The sequence below is a fragment of the Saccopteryx leptura genome, chromosome 4 (assembly GCF_036850995.1).
Source record: "Saccopteryx leptura isolate mSacLep1 chromosome 4, mSacLep1_pri_phased_curated, whole genome shotgun sequence".
NCBI classification, from domain to species: Eukaryota; Metazoa; Chordata; class Mammalia; order Chiroptera; family Emballonuridae; genus Saccopteryx; species Saccopteryx leptura.
The window spans coordinates 126,436,978-126,458,705 of NC_089506.1; the positions used below are offsets into that span (position 1 = coordinate 126,436,978).

Consider the following 21,728-nt stretch of genomic DNA (forward strand, 5'->3'; position numbering starts at 1 on the left):
GGTGCTCTGTAGTGTCCGCAGGCCCCTTGCTTCGTGTACGCTCCGGAGCCTGCGGGGCGGCTAGCGGCCGTCCAAATACGTCCGAGTCTGAAGAAGCCAAGTTAGCAGCGAGGTTCTTTCCTAAGTCTGAAGGAGGTGAGTAATGCACTGAAGGGGGTCGGGGGATGTAGAACACGTTCTAGAATCCACTGGACTAAAAATGTGTTCTGTCCCGCAGACCTGAAACTGAGGAACTCGAGTGCCCTCCGAGGCCACTCAGGGCCCGCGGTCTCCCACGCGGGAGCCGCGGGAGCAGCGACCACGGCAGACCTACTTGTGGTCTGATAAAGATCAGTGACAACTGACCCACGTCTCTGGAGTCATCTCCTTTCCGTAGACCTCTTGCAGGAGGGGATCAAAGCAAAGGAGTTAGCGCTCACAGTAGGGTGGAACTGGTTCTCTGGTTCTGCTGCTTTGTGTTTTGGCAGGACCTTAGGCTGCAAAGGACTGACTGACGGGTCTGTTGCAGGTGAAGTGTCTCTGCTCTTGTCACCCCAGAGTTATGGGAGTAACAGCATTGCTGTCTGTCTGCATATGAGGCGCACGCACGACCAGTGCAGATTTCTCAGCTCGGACGTGTCTCTTTTGAATCTATTTCTTGGAAAATAGATTTGGTTCGTAAGGTTTTAAAATAGTTCAGCTTTAAAAGCATTGCAGTTTTTCAGAATGCTTTTTCTTGAAACTCATCCACCCCTCAGCTAGTAACTTAAGTAGCTGCCTTAAGAATTTTGTCATTGCCCAGGCCAGGTAGTTTAGTTGGTTAGACTGAGCATCCTCCCAATATGCCAAGGTTGCAGGTTCGATCCCTGGTCAAATCAATGTTTCTCCTCCCCCTTTCCCTTCCACTCTTTCTAAAATCAGTTAAAATTTTTTTGAAAAGAATTTTTTCATTGAGATTGTCTTCAATATAATTTCTTTTTTTAAAAAAATCAGGTGGATTGGTTTCTGCGTGCAACTGTTTTACCTTCCCTGCTGTTGTATAAACATTAAGGTCAGGTTGATGAACCTTTGTGGAGAGGAAGTAGTTTGAGTTATTGAACAGTATCTATGACCAATATACCCAGATTCTTTTTCTTTTTCCCATTAATCCTTTGTGCTTTTATAACAGATGGGGAAAAATAAGATTTCACTGTTTCCCAGCTGGTTAACTGTCATCCAGACACTCCCTTCACTTCAACATAACACAGTCAACACAGATACACCAGTGGCTCATTTGTGTTTCAAATCATTAATGGCCTATTTTAATTTTTTGCCTTTTTTAATTCAGGTATTGTCTACATATGGTGTTATACAAGTTTCAGGTGAAACATAGTTATTCGACATGTCAGTGGCCTATTTTAGATCCTTGACAGTTTTTTCTGACCTAGATGAAATGTTTTTTCTTCCTCCATACCAGCAAGCTGACTTCAGTCTAGAAATGTAAATATTTTTAATGCTATCCAAAGTAAAATAAAATCGAGGGTAAACTTTCTACAGAAATGTATCGTGGGGCCTGAAACAATGTTTGAAGATATCTGCCTGCCTGTTTTCAATGGCATAGGGCAGATAGTTTAAGAGGGTCTTTTAAATAGGAAATTATATTGCAGCCACTTGTGTTACAATAGGTCAGAGCCTTCTTATAAGGAAACCAGTGCTGTTCAACTTTAGAGGCTAATCACAAATGCAGCAGTCCTTGTGCATGAACATGGAATAGATGTCTTAAAGACAACTTGATTTGTGTCATGGTGGTGGTATGTTTCCTCCTAGCTGATATCAAACTGACACAGAAAGCAGAAGCCTCTGCCCACTCACAGCTGAATTTCTCTACCAGGAAGAAGTGTCCAGACAAGAGATTTTTGTTGTGTGACTTCACAAAAAGTAGTGAGATGTCAGGCCCCTCACCATTTAAGATGCGATTTGTTCATCTGGACCTTAAGGGAGCCCCGCCAAAAGTCTCATACTTCTCGGAGGTAGGACCTCCCTTTTACCTTGAGGTAACCACTTTGGGTTTGGTCTTTAGAGTTGTAAAGTAACCTGTAGAAATGTGTGCGTAGAACTCAGCCATGGGTCTGGCTGGGTCACAGTGGTGGCAGCAGTGGAGATTTTTTTTTTTTTGACAGAAACAGAGAGAGTCAGAGAGAGGTATAGATAGGGACAGACAGGAAGGGAGAGAGATGAGAAGGATCGATTTTTTTTTTTTTTTTATTGTGGCACTTAGGTTGTTCATTGATTGCTTTCTCATATGTGCCTTGACTGCGGGCCTTCAGCAGACAGAGTAACCCCTTGCTCAAGCCAGTGACCTTGGGTCCAAGATGGTGAGCTTTGCTCAAACCAGATGAACCCGTGCACAAGCTGGCAACCTTGGGGTCTCAAACCCGGGTCCTCCGCATCCTAGTCCGACGCTCTATCCACTGTGCCACCGCCTAGTCAGGCAACAGCAAAAGGAAAAACAGGACAGAGAACCCCCAACTTCTTAATTGTGGACTGAATGTGTCCCACAAAATGTATTCGAATACTGACCCTCATACTTGTGAAGGGGACCTGATTTGGAAACAAGGTCTTGTAGACATCATTGACATGAGGGGAGCGTATGCATGTTTTCGTAATTTATAGTCAGTTTTTGAGCACAGTCGCAAGCTGATGTCCTCCTCTGTCCAGCATGCTTCAGAACATCCCAGATTCTTGAAGAAAAACTTTGACAGTAATGTCAACAGGAGTGTCACAAGTCATATGAGACACAGGTTGCTGTTTTACGTGTCTGCAGGGAGACTTTCCCTTAGCACCCACAATATGCCATTTGTTACCCCAGCTGTGAGGCCAGACTGAAAGTTCCAGCTCTGTGTATAGTAGGCATGACCTGTTCCTAAAAATCCTTGAGGATAGGCATTCATATTCTTTGAAATAAAGATAGAGTAATGGGGGGGCGGTGTGAGGGAGTACGTCCGTGAGGTAGCCATGACCAGCTGTACCTCTGTTCCCTTTCATCTTCCCATACATACCTCTCAGTTCACACCACCAACCAGAGCCCTGTCAGTTCCTCCAATTCCTTGTGCTTGAAAAGCCTCCTCTGTGTTGCATCTCAGCCAGGTGGGCTGCTCTCTGTGACTACAACCTTCTGTGCTTGCTTGCCCAGCCTTCCCTCCCCAGCTAAGCCACTGGTCAGCTGCCGTTCAAAAGCAGCTGTTTATTAATGTGTGGTCCTCCCACCCGTGTGCAGTGTTATGTCACTGTTAGATTTGACATAACACAAAGTACACATTCCAGGTTACAAATGTACAGATAGAATATGAGTATCAATAGTGCTCCGTGTCTGAGAGCCAAACAAAGTCCACTGCTGGATGTGTCACTGTCCTTCAAATAGTCATTCCTTCATGGCACCCCTGTCTCCCTCCAGATCTTTCCTCTGTTCCATGCCCTGGGCGCAAATGGCCTCCTCATTGAGTATGAAGACATGTTTCCCTATGAGGGCCACCTGGGCCTGCTGAGGGCCCAGCATGCATACAGGTATCTGCCCGGCAAGGGACGCCTCATGCAGAGAAAACGGGGGGTGGGGGTGGGGGTGGGCTGGCAACCTGGAGATGCGGGTAGGGCAGGTGTGAATTTCACAATGTAGGACAGTCCTGTCGGTCTTTTTAAATGCATGTGCTGAATTATAAAACTTGTTCATAGAAGAGTAGAGAAAATAAGCAGGCCTGTGATCCCCACAAGGGGAACTGTGATCTTGTCAGTTAGGTGTGAAGTGCAGAGAGAACCTATGAGAGGTTCCATGCAGGGGAAGAAGGGCTGCTCCTTGAGGTCATAGCAGGATCTTCGTGGGAAAATGGAGATTAAAGGGGAGAGGCTCAGACTCCATGACATCGGATATGGTGGTCCTGGGTGCACTCTGCTGGCTTCAAGGTTATGGTATCTATGCAAATCAATAGCAAGTTGCCCAAAGAAGAATGGGCAGAGGACACTTACTGTCAGATCCCAACAAGAAATCAGGATGGCCAGTGAACATATGATAGTAATAAAAGAAATAAAAACAATGAAATGCCATTTTGGATACTGAATTGGTGGATCTTTAAAAAAATTTTTAATACTCTGTTCATGAGGGTGAGAAAAAGCAAGCCTCCCTCTGGTGGACTGTAAACAGCCTGGCTGTCCTGGAGGTTTGGGTCTCTGTGTCAGAACTCCCCGACGTGTCTGACCTATAGGCCCCATGCATGCTGGATGGGAAGACAAGGAAGGTATGGGTATGAAACAGTGTTGTGGCCTCTGTTGTGGCCATCCTGCCCAAGGTTTTCATTTACTTTATGCCATTCTGTTCTTTCTACAATGAACACGGTTTTTTTGTTTGTTTTTAAGTGAAAAAGGTGCCAGCATTCCTGTAAAGTTTGAAAAAAGTGTAATTAGGGTAAAGAGAGAACTTTATAGTCATTACATTTGTAGAACTGATTAAGAGTTGGTTTAAACAGAAAAACTGAAAATTGCTTTCTTTTTTGAGATAAATTCATAAATGACGACTCGTGGAGGAGGTGGTCAGTCCAGAGGCACTCTTGGGTGCTCCCACCCTGGGCAAGTTCACACCAGCTTCCTCAGGGTGGGGTGGGCCTTCCTCCATGCACAGGGGCAATGCTAAATCCCTTGGGGTGAGGTCACTGCACCAGAACCCTTTCTTTCCTCTTGAAGGATCCTCCAGCTTTCTCTGTAAAGATGGGGCAGGGAACGTTTTAGGCTTTGTCTGGCCCCTGTTACCACTCTGTGCAGCAGGAGCAGCCACGGGTGACATGCAAATGACTGGGCCTGGCTGTTTTCCAGGAAAACTATAAGTGGATACTGAAATATTTTCTGAATCATTTTAAAATGTAGAAACCCTTCTTAAGTCACAGCTGCCCTAAAACAAATGGGGAGTTAGCCCTCAGGTCCACCTGCTGACCCTGCTCTATAATATGATTCCTTGTGTAGCCATTTCTGGTAAAATGACTTCAGCACCCTATAATTTGGGTAAAAATAGCTGGTGGGAAGCAGACTTACTTGAGGCCCTAACAGCATCAAGCCCCTAGATTCTAGAGCAGAAGTGTCTGAAACCTTTAGAGTATCCATTGAACTTTTTGGAGTTAGCAACCATAGATCGTACTAGTTTCCCCAAGAGCCTGACTAGGAAGGGCTGGGGGAGCAGGAGCTGGCATGACCCTCTGGGTAATCTTTTTCTCTGCAGCCCCTCTGAAGTCAAAGAGATCCTGCATCTGGCCACACTGAACGAGCTAGAAGTTGTCCCCTTGGTGCAGACATTTGGGCACATGGAGGTAAGTGGAAGGAAGAGGAGTCACCTGGTGCCCATGTCTGGAGTTTGGGGCTGTCACAGGCAGGAAGCAGCTCAGCACAGCAGAAATGGCTCTTGGAAGCCCCTGCGAAGAGACAGAGAGGGTGGAGCTGTTTGGTCAGACTACCTCTGCCCCTAATGGAGGGAGAGCCAGGGCCCCAGCTGTTTGCTTCTTAACTATGTTCATCACAGTTTACAGTACTGAGCAGCATTGAAAAGGGGAACACGCTGTTTTCTCTGTTTGTGTTCTTTTCTCAATATTGGAAATATTTTCACACCTGGTTCTGTGTTGTCCTCTAACAAATCCGCCTATTAGATTTGTTAACGCCCCACCCATCTTCATGCATGCATCTCTGGAGCATGTCTTCTGGAATTCTATCCCGTAACCAATCCCCTGGCTGTCCTGGATCACGCGCACTGCTGTGCTCTCTGATTTCTTGCCACTTTCTACCTCTGGGGACCTGGAAGGTTGTTTTTGACAAATGGTTCTGTTTGGTTCTTGTTTGGGGGAGAGGGTTGCTGACCTCTTCACACACTATATCAAGAAGTGTGGGCCCTGGCCGGTTGGCTCAGTGGTAGAGCATCGGCCTGGCATGCAGGAGTCCCGGGTTTGATTCCCGGCCAGGGCACAAAGGAGAAGCGCCCATCTGCTTCTCCACCCCTCCCCCTCTCCTTCCTCTCTGTCTCTCTCTTCCCCTCCCGCAGCCAGGGCTCCATTGGAGCAGAGATGACCCGGGTGCTGAGGATGGCTCTGTGACCTCTGCCTCAGGCGCTAGAATGGCCCTGGTCCCAACAGAGCAACGCCCCAGATGGGCGGAACATCGCCCCCTGGTGGGCATGCCGGGTGGATCCCGGTCGGGTGCATGCGGGAGTCTGTCTGACTGCCTCCCTGTTCCCAACTTCAGAAAAATACAAAAAAAAAAAACAAAAAAAACAAAAAAAGAAGTGTGCTCAGCCTAAAATTCTCAGAGTGAGTGGGACCTGTGCACACTCACTTCCCCACTCAGCCCAGTTAGAATGAGAGGAAGAAGCGGGCTGTGACAAAGCCACTGGACAGCATGGACTCTGCTTCCAGTCACTATGCCTGGGCCTCTTTGGTGACTTTGAGCAGGTGCTGCAAGTTTAAACCAAGACAGCCTGTCAGGACTCAGAGGCAGGAACCTGGTCATGGGTTTCCTTCCTGATGGTCCCTGGCCGGTCCCTGGCCTGTCCCTTGCCGCGGGGAGCTTAGGAGTGAGCCTCTCTCCCCGTGTCCCTGAGCTCCCTCCTCTGCTCTCTCAGCAGTTTGTGCTGAAGCATGAGACTCTCGCTCACCTCCGAGAAGTGGCACTTTTCCCCAACACCCTGAACCCGCATGAGGTGGAATGTCTAGCACTGGTCGGAGCCATGATCGACCAGGTCATGGAGCTGCACCCTGGTGCCCGGTGGCTCCACGTTGGCTGTGATGAGGTAGGTGCCTGTGTTGCACCTTCTACTCCCCCGTTTTGCAGCAATCCCATGTCTTCACTTCAACATCACCTTTTTCACTTTGTGGGCTCTTAAATAAAAAATAGTCTGTGTGCCATGGATAGAGAAGGGCTGGCCGAGGAGGTGGTTCTGAGGGAGGGACCTCACCCAGGTGGACCTGTAAGCACCTGGGTCAGATGAGGGAGGGCTGGGCCTGGAGTGGCTATGCTACCCGCCTCCCCGAAGCAGGATTCAAGCCTTTGGAGCCTGCAGTGGGTGTGAGTTTGAGCTGGTTACTTTTTCTGACTGAAGAAATGCAGTTTTGGGCAATGGGAGCAATGAAATATTACTTTGGGGCTGTGACGCACAGACAGGTGGCTGCGAGGGGTGCTAGGCGCTGTGACCCACCCCTTACCCTTTCTACTCCACTCTCTCTCGAGAAACTTGAACGGCCTACCCGGGAGGATGCTGAGCTGACCACCGAGCATGCATGATGCTTTGCACACATTTTACTCCAGAATTTGATCCTTTTCTTCTGAGGAAATCCTTTTTGGGGGGTAGTAAGATAACACACAACATAAAATTTACCATTCGAACCATTTAAAAATGTATGAGTCTAAGCACATTTATGATGAGCAGTCGTCACACCATCTAATTCAGGACCCTTCTCCCCCCAAAGGCAACCCACACCCCTCAAGCAGTCACCCCCACCCCCTCATCCCCTTTGTGTTTATGGATTTGCTGGTTCTGGATATTTCAGAGATGGATAACAAAGCATGTGCCCTTTTGTGCCTGGCACTGTCACTAAGCAGTATGTGCCCATACTCCCTTCCTGTTTCTGGCTGAGTGATATCCCATTGTGGAGACTATGTGGTAGTCCTCATCCTGGGGGACCTCTGGACTCTCCCTTTAGAGCTGCTGCAAAAGGGACCCTCGCCTGAGCGTTTACATCTTGGTAAAGAAGGCAAGGCCAGCCTTCGCCACCGCCTCCTCACATGCCGCTGCCCGATGATCCCAAGCTTTTACAGAGGCCAACACATCCTGTCTTCCTTCCGTCCAGGTCTATTACCTTGGAGAGGGTGAGGCCTCAAGACAGTGGCTGCAGCAGGAGCAGAACACCAAAGCCAAACTGTGTCTGTCCCACATGAGGGCTGTGGCCAGCCATGTGCTGGCCCGGCACCCCACCACAACGCCCCTGGTGTGGGACGACATGCTGCGGGACATCCCCGAGGAACAGCTGTCAGGTCAGCTCTGGCATGTCCACGGGGAGGACTTCCTGGTGCCCAGAGGAGGCTTAGCTTCTGCTAAGCTCTGTCCACTGAAAAGGGGAACTAGTTACAAGGCAGCAGAGCATTGACGTCTACAGTTCTGTCAGAACCACTGCTTAAATGTCCTCTCACAGAAATGCCACTCCCCAAAGAGGAGGATGGATCTGAACTGGGGGCAGCCACGAGGCCCCAAACCACCATGGCCATCTGACCATCAGTAGAGGTGGAGGGAGGCTGGGCGAGGCTGGGCCATGGGACTGTCTCTGCTTCCAACCCTCTGCCCCAGTTGGCTTCTGTGGCCAGTCCTGCAGGGACCCTGGCTTAGGTTCCCATGAGGGAGGCAGCAGCCTCTCCCAGTCCTCCCCCGGGCTTACCCTGTCTGAGGTTTTGGGATGAGATGGGAGATTGGTGTGGTCACTCACAGCTCTGGCCAGAACTGGGATCTGGTGTTCCAGTGCCTGTGTGGATGCCCATGATTCTGCAAGGCTCAGGTGTCCTCACTGCAGCTCTTAATGACAGGTGGCTAATTAGCATTCATTACAATTAAGTCAATTAGTAGTGTGTTCCTGTTGCACCTGTGCCTAGTGCCCCTGGCAGCTTGCAGACAGAGCAGTTTACCCTCGTGGAAAACTCTGACCACTGGCTGAGTCAGAGCTCCAGGAGTCCAGTCATTTCCACGGCTGGCTGGCTTCCTGGCTGTGGCATTTCCATCAAAAACAGCACAGTGTATGGCCCTGGCCGGTTGGCTCAGCGGTAGAGCGTCGGCCTAGCGTGCGGAGGCCCCGGGTTCGATTCCCGGCCAGGGCACATAGGAGAAGCGCCCATTTGCTTCTCCACCCCTCCGCCGCGCCTTCCTCTCTGTCTCTCTCTTCCCCTCCCGCAGCCAAGGCTCCATTGGAGCAAAGATGGCCCGGGCGCTGGGGATGGCTCTGTGGCCTCTGCCCCAGGCACTAGAGTGGCTCTGGTCGCAATATGGCGACGCCCAGGATGGTCGCAACATGGCGACCCCCAGGATGGGCAGAGCATCGCCCCCTGGTGGGCAGAGCGTCGCCCCATGGTGGGCGTGCTGGGTGGATCCCGGTCGGGCGCATGCGGGAGTCTGTCTGACTGTCTCTCCCTGTTTCCAGCTTCAGAAAAAGAAAATGAAAAAAAAAAAAAAAACAAACAAAAAAAAAAACAGCACAGTGTGGACTCTTTCCTAGGAAGGATGGCTTGTGTTCCATTTTTATGCAAAAAAGTATGTGCTAAGGGCCATTTCTAGCACTCACGACCTCTCTCCGCCCTAGCATCGGGGGTGCCACAGTTGGTGGAGCCAGTGCTCTGGGACTATGGGGCCGACCTGGACGTCCATGGCAGGGGTCAGTACTGTGTTACCAAGGGGAGACCCTGTCACCCTGACTGCCCAATGGGGGGATACAGGGCTCTCTGCTTCACCGCATGCCCCTCTCTGCGGGAGCTCCAGCCCCAGGGAGTGGCCCTCGGTGTGTCCTGTGGCTCACAGGTCAGCCTGTCCTAATGAACAAGTGAACTGAGGCCACCTGTGAGTGGTGGAAGTCTGCTCTCACTGAGATAGGTGCCCATCCAGGCCTCGTGGTTGTGGGCACAGCATGGTGTTGGGCACCATGTTTCAGGACTTGGTGGCTGCAGCCTCCTCAGGTCTTGGCCCAGTCACACCTCTTTGCTGTCTTGCTCAGCCCTCCTCATGGAAAAGTACCGAAAGTGTGGTTTCCTGCGGCTGTGGGCAGCCAGTGCCTTCAAGGGGGCCACTGGGCCAAGGCAGGCCCTGCCTCCCATCGAGTACCACCTCCGGAACAACCTGCAGTGGCTGCAGGTGGCAGCCCGTGGGCCAGCAGACACACTGCAGGGCATCGTCCTGACCGGCTGGCAGAGGTGAGGTTGCCGTGGCCAGGACACACTGCCCTTCTCACCTTCCAGTCTGGGCCTCTGACCCTCCCTCTTGGCAGGAAGGAAGAACGGTCCCTCAACCCCTGTAACCACTCCCCAAAACTGCACAGGGCAGGTTGCTCTGAGTGTCGGGGCCGTGGAGCATGCTGCCTTCTTGGCCCCCACACCCTGACTGAGCACCGTGTATGTCCACGGTCTGTAGTCTCCGTGAGGCCACATGCACATGGCTCACAGACAGTTGGGACCGGGACATATGTTTGATCTTCAGGATTTTATACCACTTGAAAATTTGAGCTACAAAGGACCTTTGGTCCCAGCCAAGTCCTGGCCACAAGTCCCACCTATGACTGGAGATTGGGGGGAGGCCAGGAGGGCCTAGCACCAAGGGCAGAGCATGAAGCCCAAACCCAGGGGGCAGCTGGAGTCAGGGCCTTTGAGGAGAGCTCCATCTTCCAACCTCACAAAGCCAGGTCAGGATGAATTCATTAAGGATTTCAGGGTGATGACCACAGCATTCGGGAGGCACAGCCAGCTCTGCAGAAGCTTCTGGATGCCTGTCATGTGGTACGGGGAATGGTGTGCAGGCATCTGCTGTCCGTGCAGCAGGAGCTGAGCTCCCCTCTCCCATGGACTCAGGTACGACCACTTCTCTGTGCTGTGTGAACTGCTGCCTGTGGGGATCCCGTCCCTGGCCATCTGTCTGCAGTCACTTCTACACGGTATGGCACCCTGCTCTCTCTGGGAGACGGGGCAGGAGGAGCAGAGGCCGGTGTCCTTGGGGCTAGGCTGTGGTCTTCCTCAGCTGTTCAGGGACAATGTGCCTGTCCTGGCCCAGGACCACCTGCCCAGTACCAGCCTAAGTTTTCAAGCCTAAATGCCCAGAAGTTAGGGGTACATGCCCCTCAGACACAGTGAACTCTAAAAAGAAATCTATCATGCATGGGGTGCAGAAAGAGCTTCTGCCTTGGCTAGTTACATTCCCAGTACCCATGCTAGGTGCCCACCTCCAGTTTACTGTGGGAAGCACAGTGATGATCCCAGAGCAGCAACTTGAACAGCCAGTCAATAATGAGGGCTGTGACACCTCAAAGGAATTTTAAATGATGCATGTGGTGTTGGAACAAAAACACGGCTGGGGATGCTGAGGAAGGCAGGGCCTCTGCAGCGGATGCCATGTAAAGAGGCCCATGCTGGGCCCATGAGGTGAAAGGATAGGCCCTCAGCTCTATTCTACCCCACTCCTCTGGGCTGTGTGCTGGCTAAGCCCCTGCCCGCTTGACCATCGCTGGCGGGGTACCGTCACTCACACTGATTGGGAATTGATGGTACATGCCAGCAATGGCTGAGTGGGCAGGGGCTTAGCCTATGCACATGGCACCCCCAGGGCCTTGCTACTTTGTTTCATTTGCCACAGGACCTGGGGACCCTGGGACCCTGGGAGAGAGGCTGGAAAGGCTGAGGGAGCCCCTGTGCTTAGGCTCAGTGGTCTTCCTGGCCAAGGCCTTGCCAGTAATACAGATCTTAGTTTTCTTCTCTAGTTTTTAACATAACACACATGTTTTCATAAGTCTCATGAGAAGCAACAGGGTCTCCTTTGGTTGGCACACGCTTGGGCCACTGCCCACCACCCATAGCAGAGGGCCCAGAGGTCTGGGCAGTGTGATCAATAAAGAGTCCAGGCTTGGCCTGACCGTGGTGGCGCAGTGGATAAAGCATTGACCTGGAAATGCTGAGGTTGCCGGTTTGAAACCCTGGGCTTGCCTGGTCAAGGCACATAGGGAGTTGATGCTTCCTGCTCCTCCTCCCCTTCTCTCTCTCTGTCTCTCTTTCTCCTTTCTAAAATTAATAAATAAAATAAAAACAAAATTTAAATAAAGTCCAGGCTTGGCCCTGGCTGGTTGGCTCTGTGGTAGAGTGTCAGCCTGGTGTGCAGGAGTCCCAGGTTCGATTCCCGGCCAGGGCACACAAGAGAAGTGCCCATCTGCTTCTCCACCCCTCCCCCTCTCCTTCCTCTCTCTCTCTCTCTTCCCCTCCCACAGCCAAGGTTCCATTGGAACAAAGTTGGCCCTGGCGCTGAGGATGGCTCTATGGCCTCTGCCTCAGGTGCTAGAATGGCTCTGGTCGCAATAGAGCAACGCCCCAGATGGGCAGAGCATCGCCCCCTGGTGGGCATGCCGGGTGGATCCCGGTCGGGCGCATGCGGGAGTCTGTCTGCCTCCCCGTTTCCAACTTCAGAAAAAAAAAAAAGGAAAAAAAGTCCCGGCTTCCCATCCTCTAGAGGCCTCTCTAATCTTCTGTCTCTGGTTGGTTTCAGGAGGCTTTGCCGAAGATGTTAGAGCAAAGGTGGAGAACCTTCTCGGGATTGCAAGCCTGGAAACCACTGGTTTGATGAGGTGACATCCCATCCCCAGCTCTGCCCCTCCCCTCACGTTCAGCTCCATCTCACCACCTTGGTTCTCTGTGCAGTGAGGGCGCCGGCTCCTTTCCCGGAAGTGACATCCTGGCCCTCGTCACAGAAGGCCTCCACCTGCGCAGCTCCGTGGATGAGATGCTGCAGAGGGACAGGTGAGTGGGAGCACAGCACAGTGAGCCTCCACACGTAGCCCCAGGGTGAGGGCCTGCCCGTCCTGCACCAAAACTTTCTAAAGGAAAAGTTTTTTAAAATTGCTACCAGATTCTGAAATTATTTCAGAGGTGTTTTAATTATTATTATTGCTTTTTTAGAGAGGTAGGGAGGCAGAGAAACATTGATTTGTTGTTCAACTCGTTCATGTCATTGGTTGACTCTTATATGTGCCCTGACTGGGGATCAAACCGCAATCTTGGCATATCAGGATGATGCTCTAACCAACTGAGGTTCCTGGCCAGGGCCTCAAAGGTGTAATTTAAAAACCACCCCAAGAATGCCTTGCCCACCTGTGTGTGTGGATCTGTCCCCAGGTATGTGACAGGCTGGTTCAGCCCCTACCATCGCAGGCGGAAGCTTATCCACCCAGTCATGATCCAGCATGTCCAGCCCCAGGCACTCAGGTAGCCCACCCCTGGGTCTGTGTGTCCTGTCACATGGTGGCAGCTTTCTAGGTATTACAAGTGTGGATTCCCAGGTGACTCAATTTTGTTGAATTGGCTGTGCCCCTAAACATTAGAGAAGCCAGGGTGTTACTAGCTTAAAATGGGGAAAGTAACCAAACTGACCTGGGCAGGGACCAGGCTCACCATGAAGCCAGACCACCTGGGGCTGATCCTGACCCCACCGCTGCCAAGAATCTTGAGTACACCCCAGCACAAGGTGCTGCCAGCCAGCCCTTCCTGGTGCTCTCCGGGTTCATGGTTTGAGCTGAGGACAAGAATGCACTGTTGACGGCTGCAGGTACCAATAAAAACCCTGCCATCCAGTTGAAAATTACGTTTCGGGTTCAGATGCTAAGATGTGATAGTCGGCTGCTGATTCCCAACAATGCCGACAGCCCTGTTTCATGGGTGGGTAACTAACACATAGGACTGTACCCGTTCATAGCTGTCTGGGGCCCTCAGTCTCCTGGCCAGGTGGAGCGCCCTCGTGCAGGAGCTGGAGGCTGCCCTGCACCATGTCTTCCATGAGGATGCCGTGGAGGAGTGGCTGGAAGAGAACGTGCACCCCAGCTTGGGGCAGCTGCAGGCGCTGCTGCAGGACCTCAGCGAGGCTGCTGGCTCCTGGCCCAGCCTGGCCAGCCCCAGCCCTAACTTGGGTCAGGACCCCTGAGAAGGGGGGCCTTCCCACACCCTTGTCCAGCTGTGTCCAGCCCGACACTTTGCCTCCTGCTAAGCCCTGGACTCCAGGCAAGCAGGCAGTGCCAACTACAGACAGTTGTTGCCGGGGAAAGAAAGGCAGAAAACGAGATGCTTGTGGGGACCTTTCACTGATCTGCACATGGAACTTGAATTCTTATGAAATAAAAAGGAAAATAGAAGCTAGAAGTCATGCTGATAGGAATTTGACAGACTTCACTACTGCCTTGGCTGCAGTCAGGCCTTGGCAGTGACCCCAGTAAAGGGTCTGAAACAACCCAGCCTGGTGGGGGACAAGGAGGCGACCAGACCCCCCCTCCCAGGAGCATCTCATAGCCCTCAGATGAACATACCAGAAGCAAACTAATTATATTTCATACTTTTTATTTAAAAAGAAAAAAGTAATTTTGGATTTAACCATTTGAAAATCTAATTTTAGCAGGTTTAAATAACCATGTTCTCAAACTAAGAGCTGGTTGGCAGCCACTGCTGAGAAGGGAGAGGATTCCTACAAACTGCCGTCCTTATTGTCACTCAGCCTAAACCCTGCTCTGGGCGAGTTTGACGAGTTCAGGCTCTCTCCAACTACAGCCTGCTCAAGGTGCTCAGTGTCCAGTTCAGTGGGTGCAGCCTACTTTCTGCCACACACAAAAGGGCCCAACTGACAGGTCTTACCAAGGTTCAGGAGAAGCTGGAAATCTAACTTCTAAGGGCAAGGTTCTGGTATTAAATGCTGCATAAGGCTGGAAGAAATCATCTCATTTCTCGCCAAGTGGCCTTTTCCTAGGCTGAGGGTACAGAACAGGAGCATATCCTCCCCTTGACATCCCAGCACAATCCTGGCTGGATCTGAGACAAGCCATCTTGGTGGAGAGTGATCTGTGCTGGGAAGGCCTCGGCTGCAGCAGTCAGTCGAGTCTCAACAGGCTGCAGACAGGCACCTCACTTCTGACCACTGAGGACATCTGGCCAGGTGAGGGATATAGCATGGGGGGCCAAACATGAAGATGCTGGGATTCCTGGGGACAACATAGTCTGACCCTGCCATTGACCTCACACTGACCTGCTGAAGCCTTGTCATAACCTGCGAGTTGAATTCCCATGGGATCCATGCTGGCCAACTCTCCCCACTAAGTACTCAGTCTCAGTGCAGGAACTCCAGCCCCGGCCATGTCCTGGAGAGCCTGGGCATCCTTCCCCTTTCAGAGGCTACAGCCCCATATGGCTGGGTCCAGACAAGGCCATAACTGCCTACCACTCTCACAAACCAACAAGGCCCAGGCTGGGGCTGTCTGGTTCCAGGAGGCAGATCCAAGGTCCATGACCTTCCTGGACGCCTTGGAGCCTGCAGACAGTCCAGCTGTGGTTCTGCTGACAGGGTAGCAGCATGAAACAGGAGTGTCTGAGGGTCCCTCCCTGGGGCTGCCAGGGACACATCCAGGTGATTTAGGAGGAAGAACGGCTGGTGGCCCATCAGGCTTGCTGAGGCACCATGACAACCAAGGCCAGGGGCTCTGTGGGATCAGCTCTGGCTCCTGGGGCCATCGGGCTCACTGTCGCTACTCAGAGACGGCTCCATGGGGCTCTCGAGGCCGTACAGCTCCAGAAAGGTGGCAATGAGCTTGGCAATGGCTTCCACATCACTAGGCCGAGCCAGCACCGGGAGAAAGGGCAGACAAAGAAACCACAACAGTCTCATCTTGGACCATGCACCTTCAGTACCCCCAGGGCTCTCCTCCAGGACCTGGCACCTTCTGTCCTGGTCCCCATCCTCACCCGAACAAAGCTTAGTCCTCTGTCCTGCTGGGATCCCTGAAGCCCCTCTCCCCAACCTGTCCCCAAGCCTCCCCCATGGTTCTCTTCTCCCTGTGCCCTGCCATGCTGGGCAGTCTGTTGTGAGGGCCACAGGCAGGCAGCTCTGGCCAATCCCAATGCCCACCCCTGGCTTACCTGCGGTGGCCCATGACAGCACTCTGAGTGAGGGGGTGCGAGAAGCCTGTTGCAAAGCGCAGAACCACCACGTAGCCCCTCCCAAAGTACCGCACCTTCTCCTCCTCCACATTCACATCCCAGATGTCATGCAGCAGGACCACCACTGCAGTGGGGACAGGTCAGGGGCAAGTCAGTAGTAGCGTTTACCCCACCTGTTTGCTGGGCATGATCACTTCAGGGCCCCTCTGCAGAGGATCACATTACATTTGCCATGAAGCAGAAAGCGCTGGTCACTGTATCCAAGGCTGGATGGACCCCAGTAACAGCTGAGACCCTGACTTTGGATGTCACAGGTCATTGACCACAGTGCAGGGTCATGTAGCTGCTGGTTCCAGATAGTCTGGGTGAGAAGGAATGTCCTGCGACCCATTTGGCCTGGAAAGGCCTGCCTGTCCTGTAATGACCACTCTGTCATGGCAGAGCAGCTGAGCACGCTGCCACCCGACTTCCTACTTCTCCCTAACTGCTAGAAATGCTTTCCTGGTCACTCTAGGCTGGCCAATGAACTAGAGCTGCCTAGCAACATGCTTTGGGCCAGGACATGTCTAGGGGCACCCCATATCTACCCAAGAGGTGGGGTGCAGCCCTGAATACTGAGAAACCAGCATGGACCCAGCCAGCACACAGCTGTTTATTGCCCTCTGTCCAGCCCAGGGTAACCCCTTATTCTGTTCATTCTGGATGCCTCACCTTGGTCATGGCCTGCTCTGCAAAGGGTTAGCAGCTTCTTGTATAAGCTGAACGTCTTCAGCACTACCTTCCCTGTGTTCTTGTCGAAGATGGCTTCCTGAAAATCGGCCAGAAGGTAATCACTGGGTTGCTTGCCTCTGTGCATGAGCCAACCACACACCTCCAGGAGGAGGGGATGGGCTCACTGACTGTGTCCTATTCTCACCAGAGCAGACCCTCTTCCTTCCCATACCAGTCAGAACCCCACATGCGGTATTCCAAGTGCAGCTCCACCAAAGCCAAATACCTGCAGTCTGACCTAAAGACTGCTGACAGGTGTGGGGTATAGGGGGCTAGGACATTGAGGCAGGTGCTCCCTCCTCTGCAAGCAAAAGATAAGTACAGTCGCCAAAATAATCCAATGAGGGAATGGGAGTCAGAGGGCAGCTACTGAGGAAGCGGACTAGCCCCTTGTTTCATTCTGTGCTATGGCAATGCTTGGGAGGAAAACTTGGAGGAAACGGCTTCTAGGAGAAAAAGGCTTCGGAGGATTCCTTTGCCGAGGAGCAGTGGCATATAGGCGACACTGAGCATGGACACCCAGAAATCACTGCACTGAAGTCTTAGGGTGGGGCGTCAGGCCTAGAGCCTGCCTTCCTGCTGTGACCCCCACTGCAGGGACCTAGAGCTGGCCTTACCTCCCAGTCCTCCAGATTCTGCATGGCCACAAACAGGCAGCCGGTGACATAGAACAGCTTCCAGCCCAGACTATCTGGGGGACAAACAGAATACAACCAGGTGAGGGTAGCAGCAGAGGGCAAAAGCTGATAAGCCCACAGGAGTCCCACTCCCCTGCGAGGTCGCTTTTCCAGATATTGGCAGGAGTGGCATCTGGGGCTCAGGACCATGTGAGACACTCCACCAGCTCTGCCCTTGCTCTCTAAGTGTCTACTCAAGACAAGTAGCTGGGTCTCTGTTGACCACAGCATGGTTTTGATGGGGGAAAGCTGGGAAGGCTTACAGGGAGCAGCTGAAAGTATGGTCATCCTATACAACAGAACCTTAAACAGATAAAGAGAACCTTCTTAAAAAATATTTTTTGACACTGGAAAATGCATAAGATATGAGTGAGAAGTGCAGGCTGCAAGGGACCTGGGTATGAGGGAGAATACACCAGCACACAGAGATGGGGTTGGCCGGGGAACCATTAGGAGGCAGAAGAGTAGCGTTCCCAAAGGCCATGCCTTGGTGACCACAAATAATGGGCTTTCCTTCTTTATTTTCCAAAGAGCTGAGAAAGTTACTAGAGGTGCACCTCACCTCCACTGTAGTAGGCAGCAGCCAGGCCAATCGACAAGATTCCTGCAAAGACAAAGCGAGCACCTTGCTGTTGGGTCATCACCAGCCCAGAGCCCACCTCCTTCCCATTGCCAGTGATGGATACAGGGGGGGAACAGCAGAGAGCCCATCAGGCTCAGAAGTGGAAGTTCATTCAGAAACATAGTATGTGCCCTTCACACTATGCACTGGACATGTCCATCTATGTGAGGAAATAGAGCTGACTGGAGAACCAAATGGAGGAGCCTGATGTGGGTTTTACCCCAACAATACATGGTATGGAATGAAGACAGAACTGTATGTAAAAAAATCACAACACAACATATGAGAAATAGAGGAGGCCCTCTTTCACAGTCATGAGAAAGAAGGACCAGAGACAGGATCCTGAAGGCATGGCAGCACCATGGCAACCTCCCCCACTTAGAGGAAAAACTTAAAGGGCCTACTGTTGCCCATCATGTGGGCCTGTGACACAGATCAGACACCGGGTATACAAAAGCAAGCAAAAGGGGAGATGTGGGGACCTCAGAGCATGCAGTGTTAACTAAAGGATGTTAAGTGGCGAGAAAGGCCAGACAGATAAATCATATGTAACAGCATGGCCATCAGATAAAATCTGGGAGAATACAAAGAAATAAAATAATTGTTATATTCTAGGGTAGTAAAACGAAGAAAGGAAAACTTAAGTTTTATTTTCATCCATTAAAAAAAACTCAAGATATATCATTCGGCCTGGCTGGCTGGCTCAGTGGTAAAGTGTCAGCCCAGCATGTGGATGTCCCAGGTTTGATTCCCAGTCAGGGCACACGAGAGAAGTGCCCATCTACTTCTCCACCCCTCCTCCTCTCTATTCTCTCCTCCTGGCTATGGCTCAATTAGAGTGAGTTGGCCCCCAGCGCTGAGGATAGCTCAATGGCCTCCACCTGAGGCCCTAGGAAAAGCTCAGTTGCTGAGCAACAGAGCAACTCCCCAGATAGGCAGAGCATCGCCCCCTTGTGGGCTTGCCCATGGATCCCTGGTCAGGGCACATGCAGGAGTCTGTCTCTGCCTCCCCTCCTCTCATTGAATTAAAAAAAAAAAGATGTATTACAGAATTTTATACCTGAAACCTATATAATTTTATTAACTGATGTCACCCCAATAAATTCAATAAAAAAGTTTTTCTAAAAGTTTAATTTTTTATTTGGCAGAAATAAGGAAATCCTTACCAACCAGCAAAGACCAGGACCTGATGCCTGGCGCCCTCTTCAGATGGAGGCAGGAACTGGTGCGCGTATCCACCTGCATGTACATCCCTGGACTGTACAGGAGCCACTATCAACAGAAGACCTGAGCTAGGAAGGGCAGACACACAGACAGTTTGAGGCCAGCAGCCACTGTCCAGAGAAGCACAGTTCTCCAGGGCAGGGAGCTGGGTTGACCCACCAGCAAGGCCTCCAAAGGTTGGCGAACCAGTCTGCCTCTGTTGATTATTGCCCCTGTGGTCATGCATTCACTTCTTTTATTTTTATTTTAGAGACAGAGAGAGTGTCAGAGGGATAGACAGGGACAGACAGACAGGAACGGAGAGAGATGAGAAGCATCAATCACTAGTTTTTCGTTGCGACACCTTAGTTGTTCATTGATTGCTTTCTCATATGTGCCTTGACCGCAGGCCTTCAGCAGACCGAGTAACCCCTTGCTCAAGCCAGCAACCTTGGGTCCAAACTGGTGAGCTTTTGCTCAAACCAGATGACCCTGCACTCAAGCTAGCGACCTCGGGGTCTCGAACCTGGGTCCTTCCACATCCCAGTCTGATGCTCTATCCACTGCGCCACCGCCTGGTCAGGCTCATGCATTCACTTGATCCCCCCCAGGGGCCCATTTCTTCTGTAAGGAAGGCCCTTCTCTACTTAGTTATACTGACTGCACTGGGGTTACTTGCCCTGCTTAGATTCACAAACTGTCAACAGGCACTTACTTGATTCTCACCTGCCCCATCTTACCTGGAAACCTGTCTCAGACACCTTAGCCCCCAGCGGCCTTCAAGCTTCTGGAAACCTACCAGAACCTAGGAGAACGCCCTCATTTCCCTGTGCTGCTTCCCACCAGAAAACGGAACTTCAAGTCTCATCATAGTCTGAGTCTGCTCTGCCATGGATGGAAGAAACCAGCCCTGCGGTCTCCCCAGCTGCAGGAGTGAGTCCCCAGGGGTCTGACCTGCCACTCATGGAGAAGTCCCCCTGCAAGGGGACATACGCAAGACGCTGGCGTGGGGGCCCAGCTCTGAGGAGCTTCCCAGAGAGTCCCTCCGAAGTCAGGGCAAATCCCTGACAACGGGTGCAGTTCGCACACGAATGCTGCAACTGGGCTCCTCCCTGCCCTGCTGCTGCAGCGAGCTCATCGGCCTGGGCGAGGGGCGCAGCCTGTGGCCTGCCCCTTGCAGCCCCTGGGCCGCGTCCCGAACTCGCACTCCCAAGCCCCGCCACCCGCCTCGCGCCACCCGACAGCGGCCACCGTCCGGCGCGTACCGAAAACCTAGACCAGCCGGGTTCCGGGGCAGGAATAAGCCTGGGGCCAAGGGCGCGGGCGGACGACTTCCGTGGCTAGGGTGGTGTTGTGCTGACTTCCGGGGCTGGGGGCGGGGCCTCAGACTTCCGCAATTAGGGGGCGGGCTTTGTGCAGATTCTAGCGTGAAAGGGCCGTGCATCCTCCAACCCCCCGGATAATGGCAGAATGAATGGAAGAAAAGAGCTGTGTGACAGTGCGGACCCCGCAGAGAAGCGCCTCCCATTTAACCACTTCGGGGACAGAGAGTACTAAATGATCCTGGAGCAGCCCTGACGTCGCAACAGAGCCGGCAAATGTGAAGTGACAGCCACAGGGTGCGGAGGCCCCCTTCCCTGTCCTGAGAACGTCTGTCATTTATACCTCGAAAAATCCGTTTAAAATGAGAAAAACTTGAAGTATCACGTTAATCTCACAACAGAGGCATACAAACTTATGGTACTAGTTGTAAAAACTTGCCTTTTTATTCCAGCCAGATGAAGGAACCGGACCTAACTTAGAACGGAGCCTTCACCACATGCTGTTGTCTACCTCAGTGGTCTCCCAAGTGGGATGATCACGGTGATCGGCCAGGTGCTGGAAGAACAAACCAGAGCTTGTGTTACTATTTATTTTTGTTATAATATACATAGGTTACTACAATAGTACATAATGCTGTCTATAAAAATATACATACATAAACCTATTAAGTTTTTGCTCTCCAGCATATACTCTACTTAGAGTGAAAAAAGATGGAGAAAAGTATATAAATACATTATAGTTAAAAACAGGCTTACGGCCCTGGCCGGTTGGCTCAGTGGTAGAGCGTCGGCCTGGTGTGCAGGAGTCCCGGGTTTGATTCCCAGCCAGGGCACACAGGAAAAGCGCCCATCTGCTTCTCCACCCCTCCCCCTTTCCTTCCTCTCTGTCTCTCTCTTCCCCTCCCGCAGCCAAGGCTCCACTGGAGCAGGGTTGGCCCCGGGTGCTGAGGATGGCTCTGTGACCTCTGCCTCAGGCACTAGAATGGCTCTAGTTGCAGCAGAGCAACACCCAGATGGGCAGAGCATTGCCCCCTGGTGGGCGTGCTGGGTGGATCCCCGTCAGGCGCATGCAGGAGTCTGTCTGACTGCCTCCCCGATTCCAATACAAAAAATAAAAATAAATAAAAAAAAGAGGCTTACAAGATATAAATATATAAATACATATTAAATACATAAAATTGGTAATTTAGTTATGGGTAGTAGAGTTAGCATCATTAATCTGATACTTTTTTGTGTGTGTGATGTGAAACAATACAAATGAGAGTTTTATGTAGGTGCCACTGGGAACCAGGGCTCTCAGCATGAGAGGAAGGAGTCACAGATGTAAGATCAATGAACGTAGTAATTAGAGCCCTGTATTCCTGGATTTGAATTAGAAGGATCAGTGTTAATTCATAATGTATTTTGTCTTAAATTTTTTTTCCATTGGTTTAAGAGGGAGAGAGAGGAATT

The 21,728-nt window shown here is 51.6% G+C and overlaps 2 protein-coding genes and 1 long non-coding RNA gene across 12 annotated transcripts; 1 reads left to right on the plus strand and 2 right to left on the minus strand.

Annotated features, from left to right (window-relative positions):
* Nucleotides 1-11: 11 nt before the first annotated feature.
* On the plus strand, nt 12-13,988 carry HEXD (hexosaminidase D). 7 transcript variants are annotated; one of them, XM_066381648.1, is made up of 15 exons: nt 12-135; nt 218-508; nt 1,850-1,988; nt 3,413-3,522; nt 5,219-5,306; nt 6,605-6,772; nt 7,830-8,013; nt 9,324-9,395; nt 9,732-9,927; nt 10,579-10,661; nt 12,257-12,335; nt 12,409-12,507; nt 12,883-12,972; nt 13,146-13,312; nt 13,477-13,543. In XM_066381648.1, exons 3-14 carry the CDS (start codon nt 1,905-1,907, stop codon nt 13,276-13,278), a joined length of 1,386 nt encoding a protein of 461 aa, XP_066237745.1. In that variant the 5' UTR covers nt 12-135; nt 218-508; nt 1,850-1,904; the 3' UTR covers nt 13,279-13,312; nt 13,477-13,543. The 7 variants fall into 7 exon arrangements, with proteins under 7 accessions (XP_066237745.1, XP_066237746.1, XP_066237740.1 ...); XM_066381649.1 differs by having other exon boundaries at nt 13,460-13,529; XM_066381643.1 differs by lacking the exon at nt 13,146-13,312 and having other exon boundaries at nt 13,460-13,988.
* LOC136403156 (uncharacterized) lies at nt 4,234-8,931 on the minus strand. 2 transcript variants are annotated; one of them, XR_010751113.1, is made up of 3 exons: nt 8,460-8,931; nt 5,331-5,408; nt 4,234-4,705 (listed from the first exon to the last, which is right to left on the minus strand). It is a non-coding gene; the product is annotated as an uncharacterized lncRNA (long non-coding RNA). The 2 variants fall into 2 exon arrangements; XR_010751112.1 differs by lacking the exon at nt 8,460-8,931 and adding an exon at nt 7,185-7,311.
* An 89-nt stretch (nt 13,989-14,077) lies between the features above and the next one.
* On the minus strand, nt 14,078-20,856 carry CYBC1 (cytochrome b-245 chaperone 1). 3 transcript variants are annotated; one of them, XM_066381654.1, is made up of 7 exons: nt 20,220-20,856; nt 18,918-19,023; nt 17,692-17,733; nt 17,070-17,143; nt 16,393-16,489; nt 15,661-15,805; nt 14,078-15,353 (listed from the first exon to the last, which is right to left on the minus strand). In XM_066381654.1, exons 2-7 carry the CDS (start codon nt 19,000-19,002, stop codon nt 15,233-15,235), a joined length of 564 nt encoding a protein of 187 aa, XP_066237751.1. In that variant the 5' UTR covers nt 19,003-19,023; nt 20,220-20,856; the 3' UTR covers nt 14,078-15,232. The 3 variants fall into 3 exon arrangements, with proteins under 3 accessions (XP_066237751.1, XP_066237749.1, XP_066237750.1); XM_066381652.1 differs by having other exon boundaries at nt 18,918-19,043; nt 20,220-20,855; XM_066381653.1 differs by lacking the exon at nt 20,220-20,856 and adding an exon at nt 19,909-20,184 and having other exon boundaries at nt 18,918-19,043.
* Nucleotides 20,857-21,728: the final 872 nt, after the last annotated feature.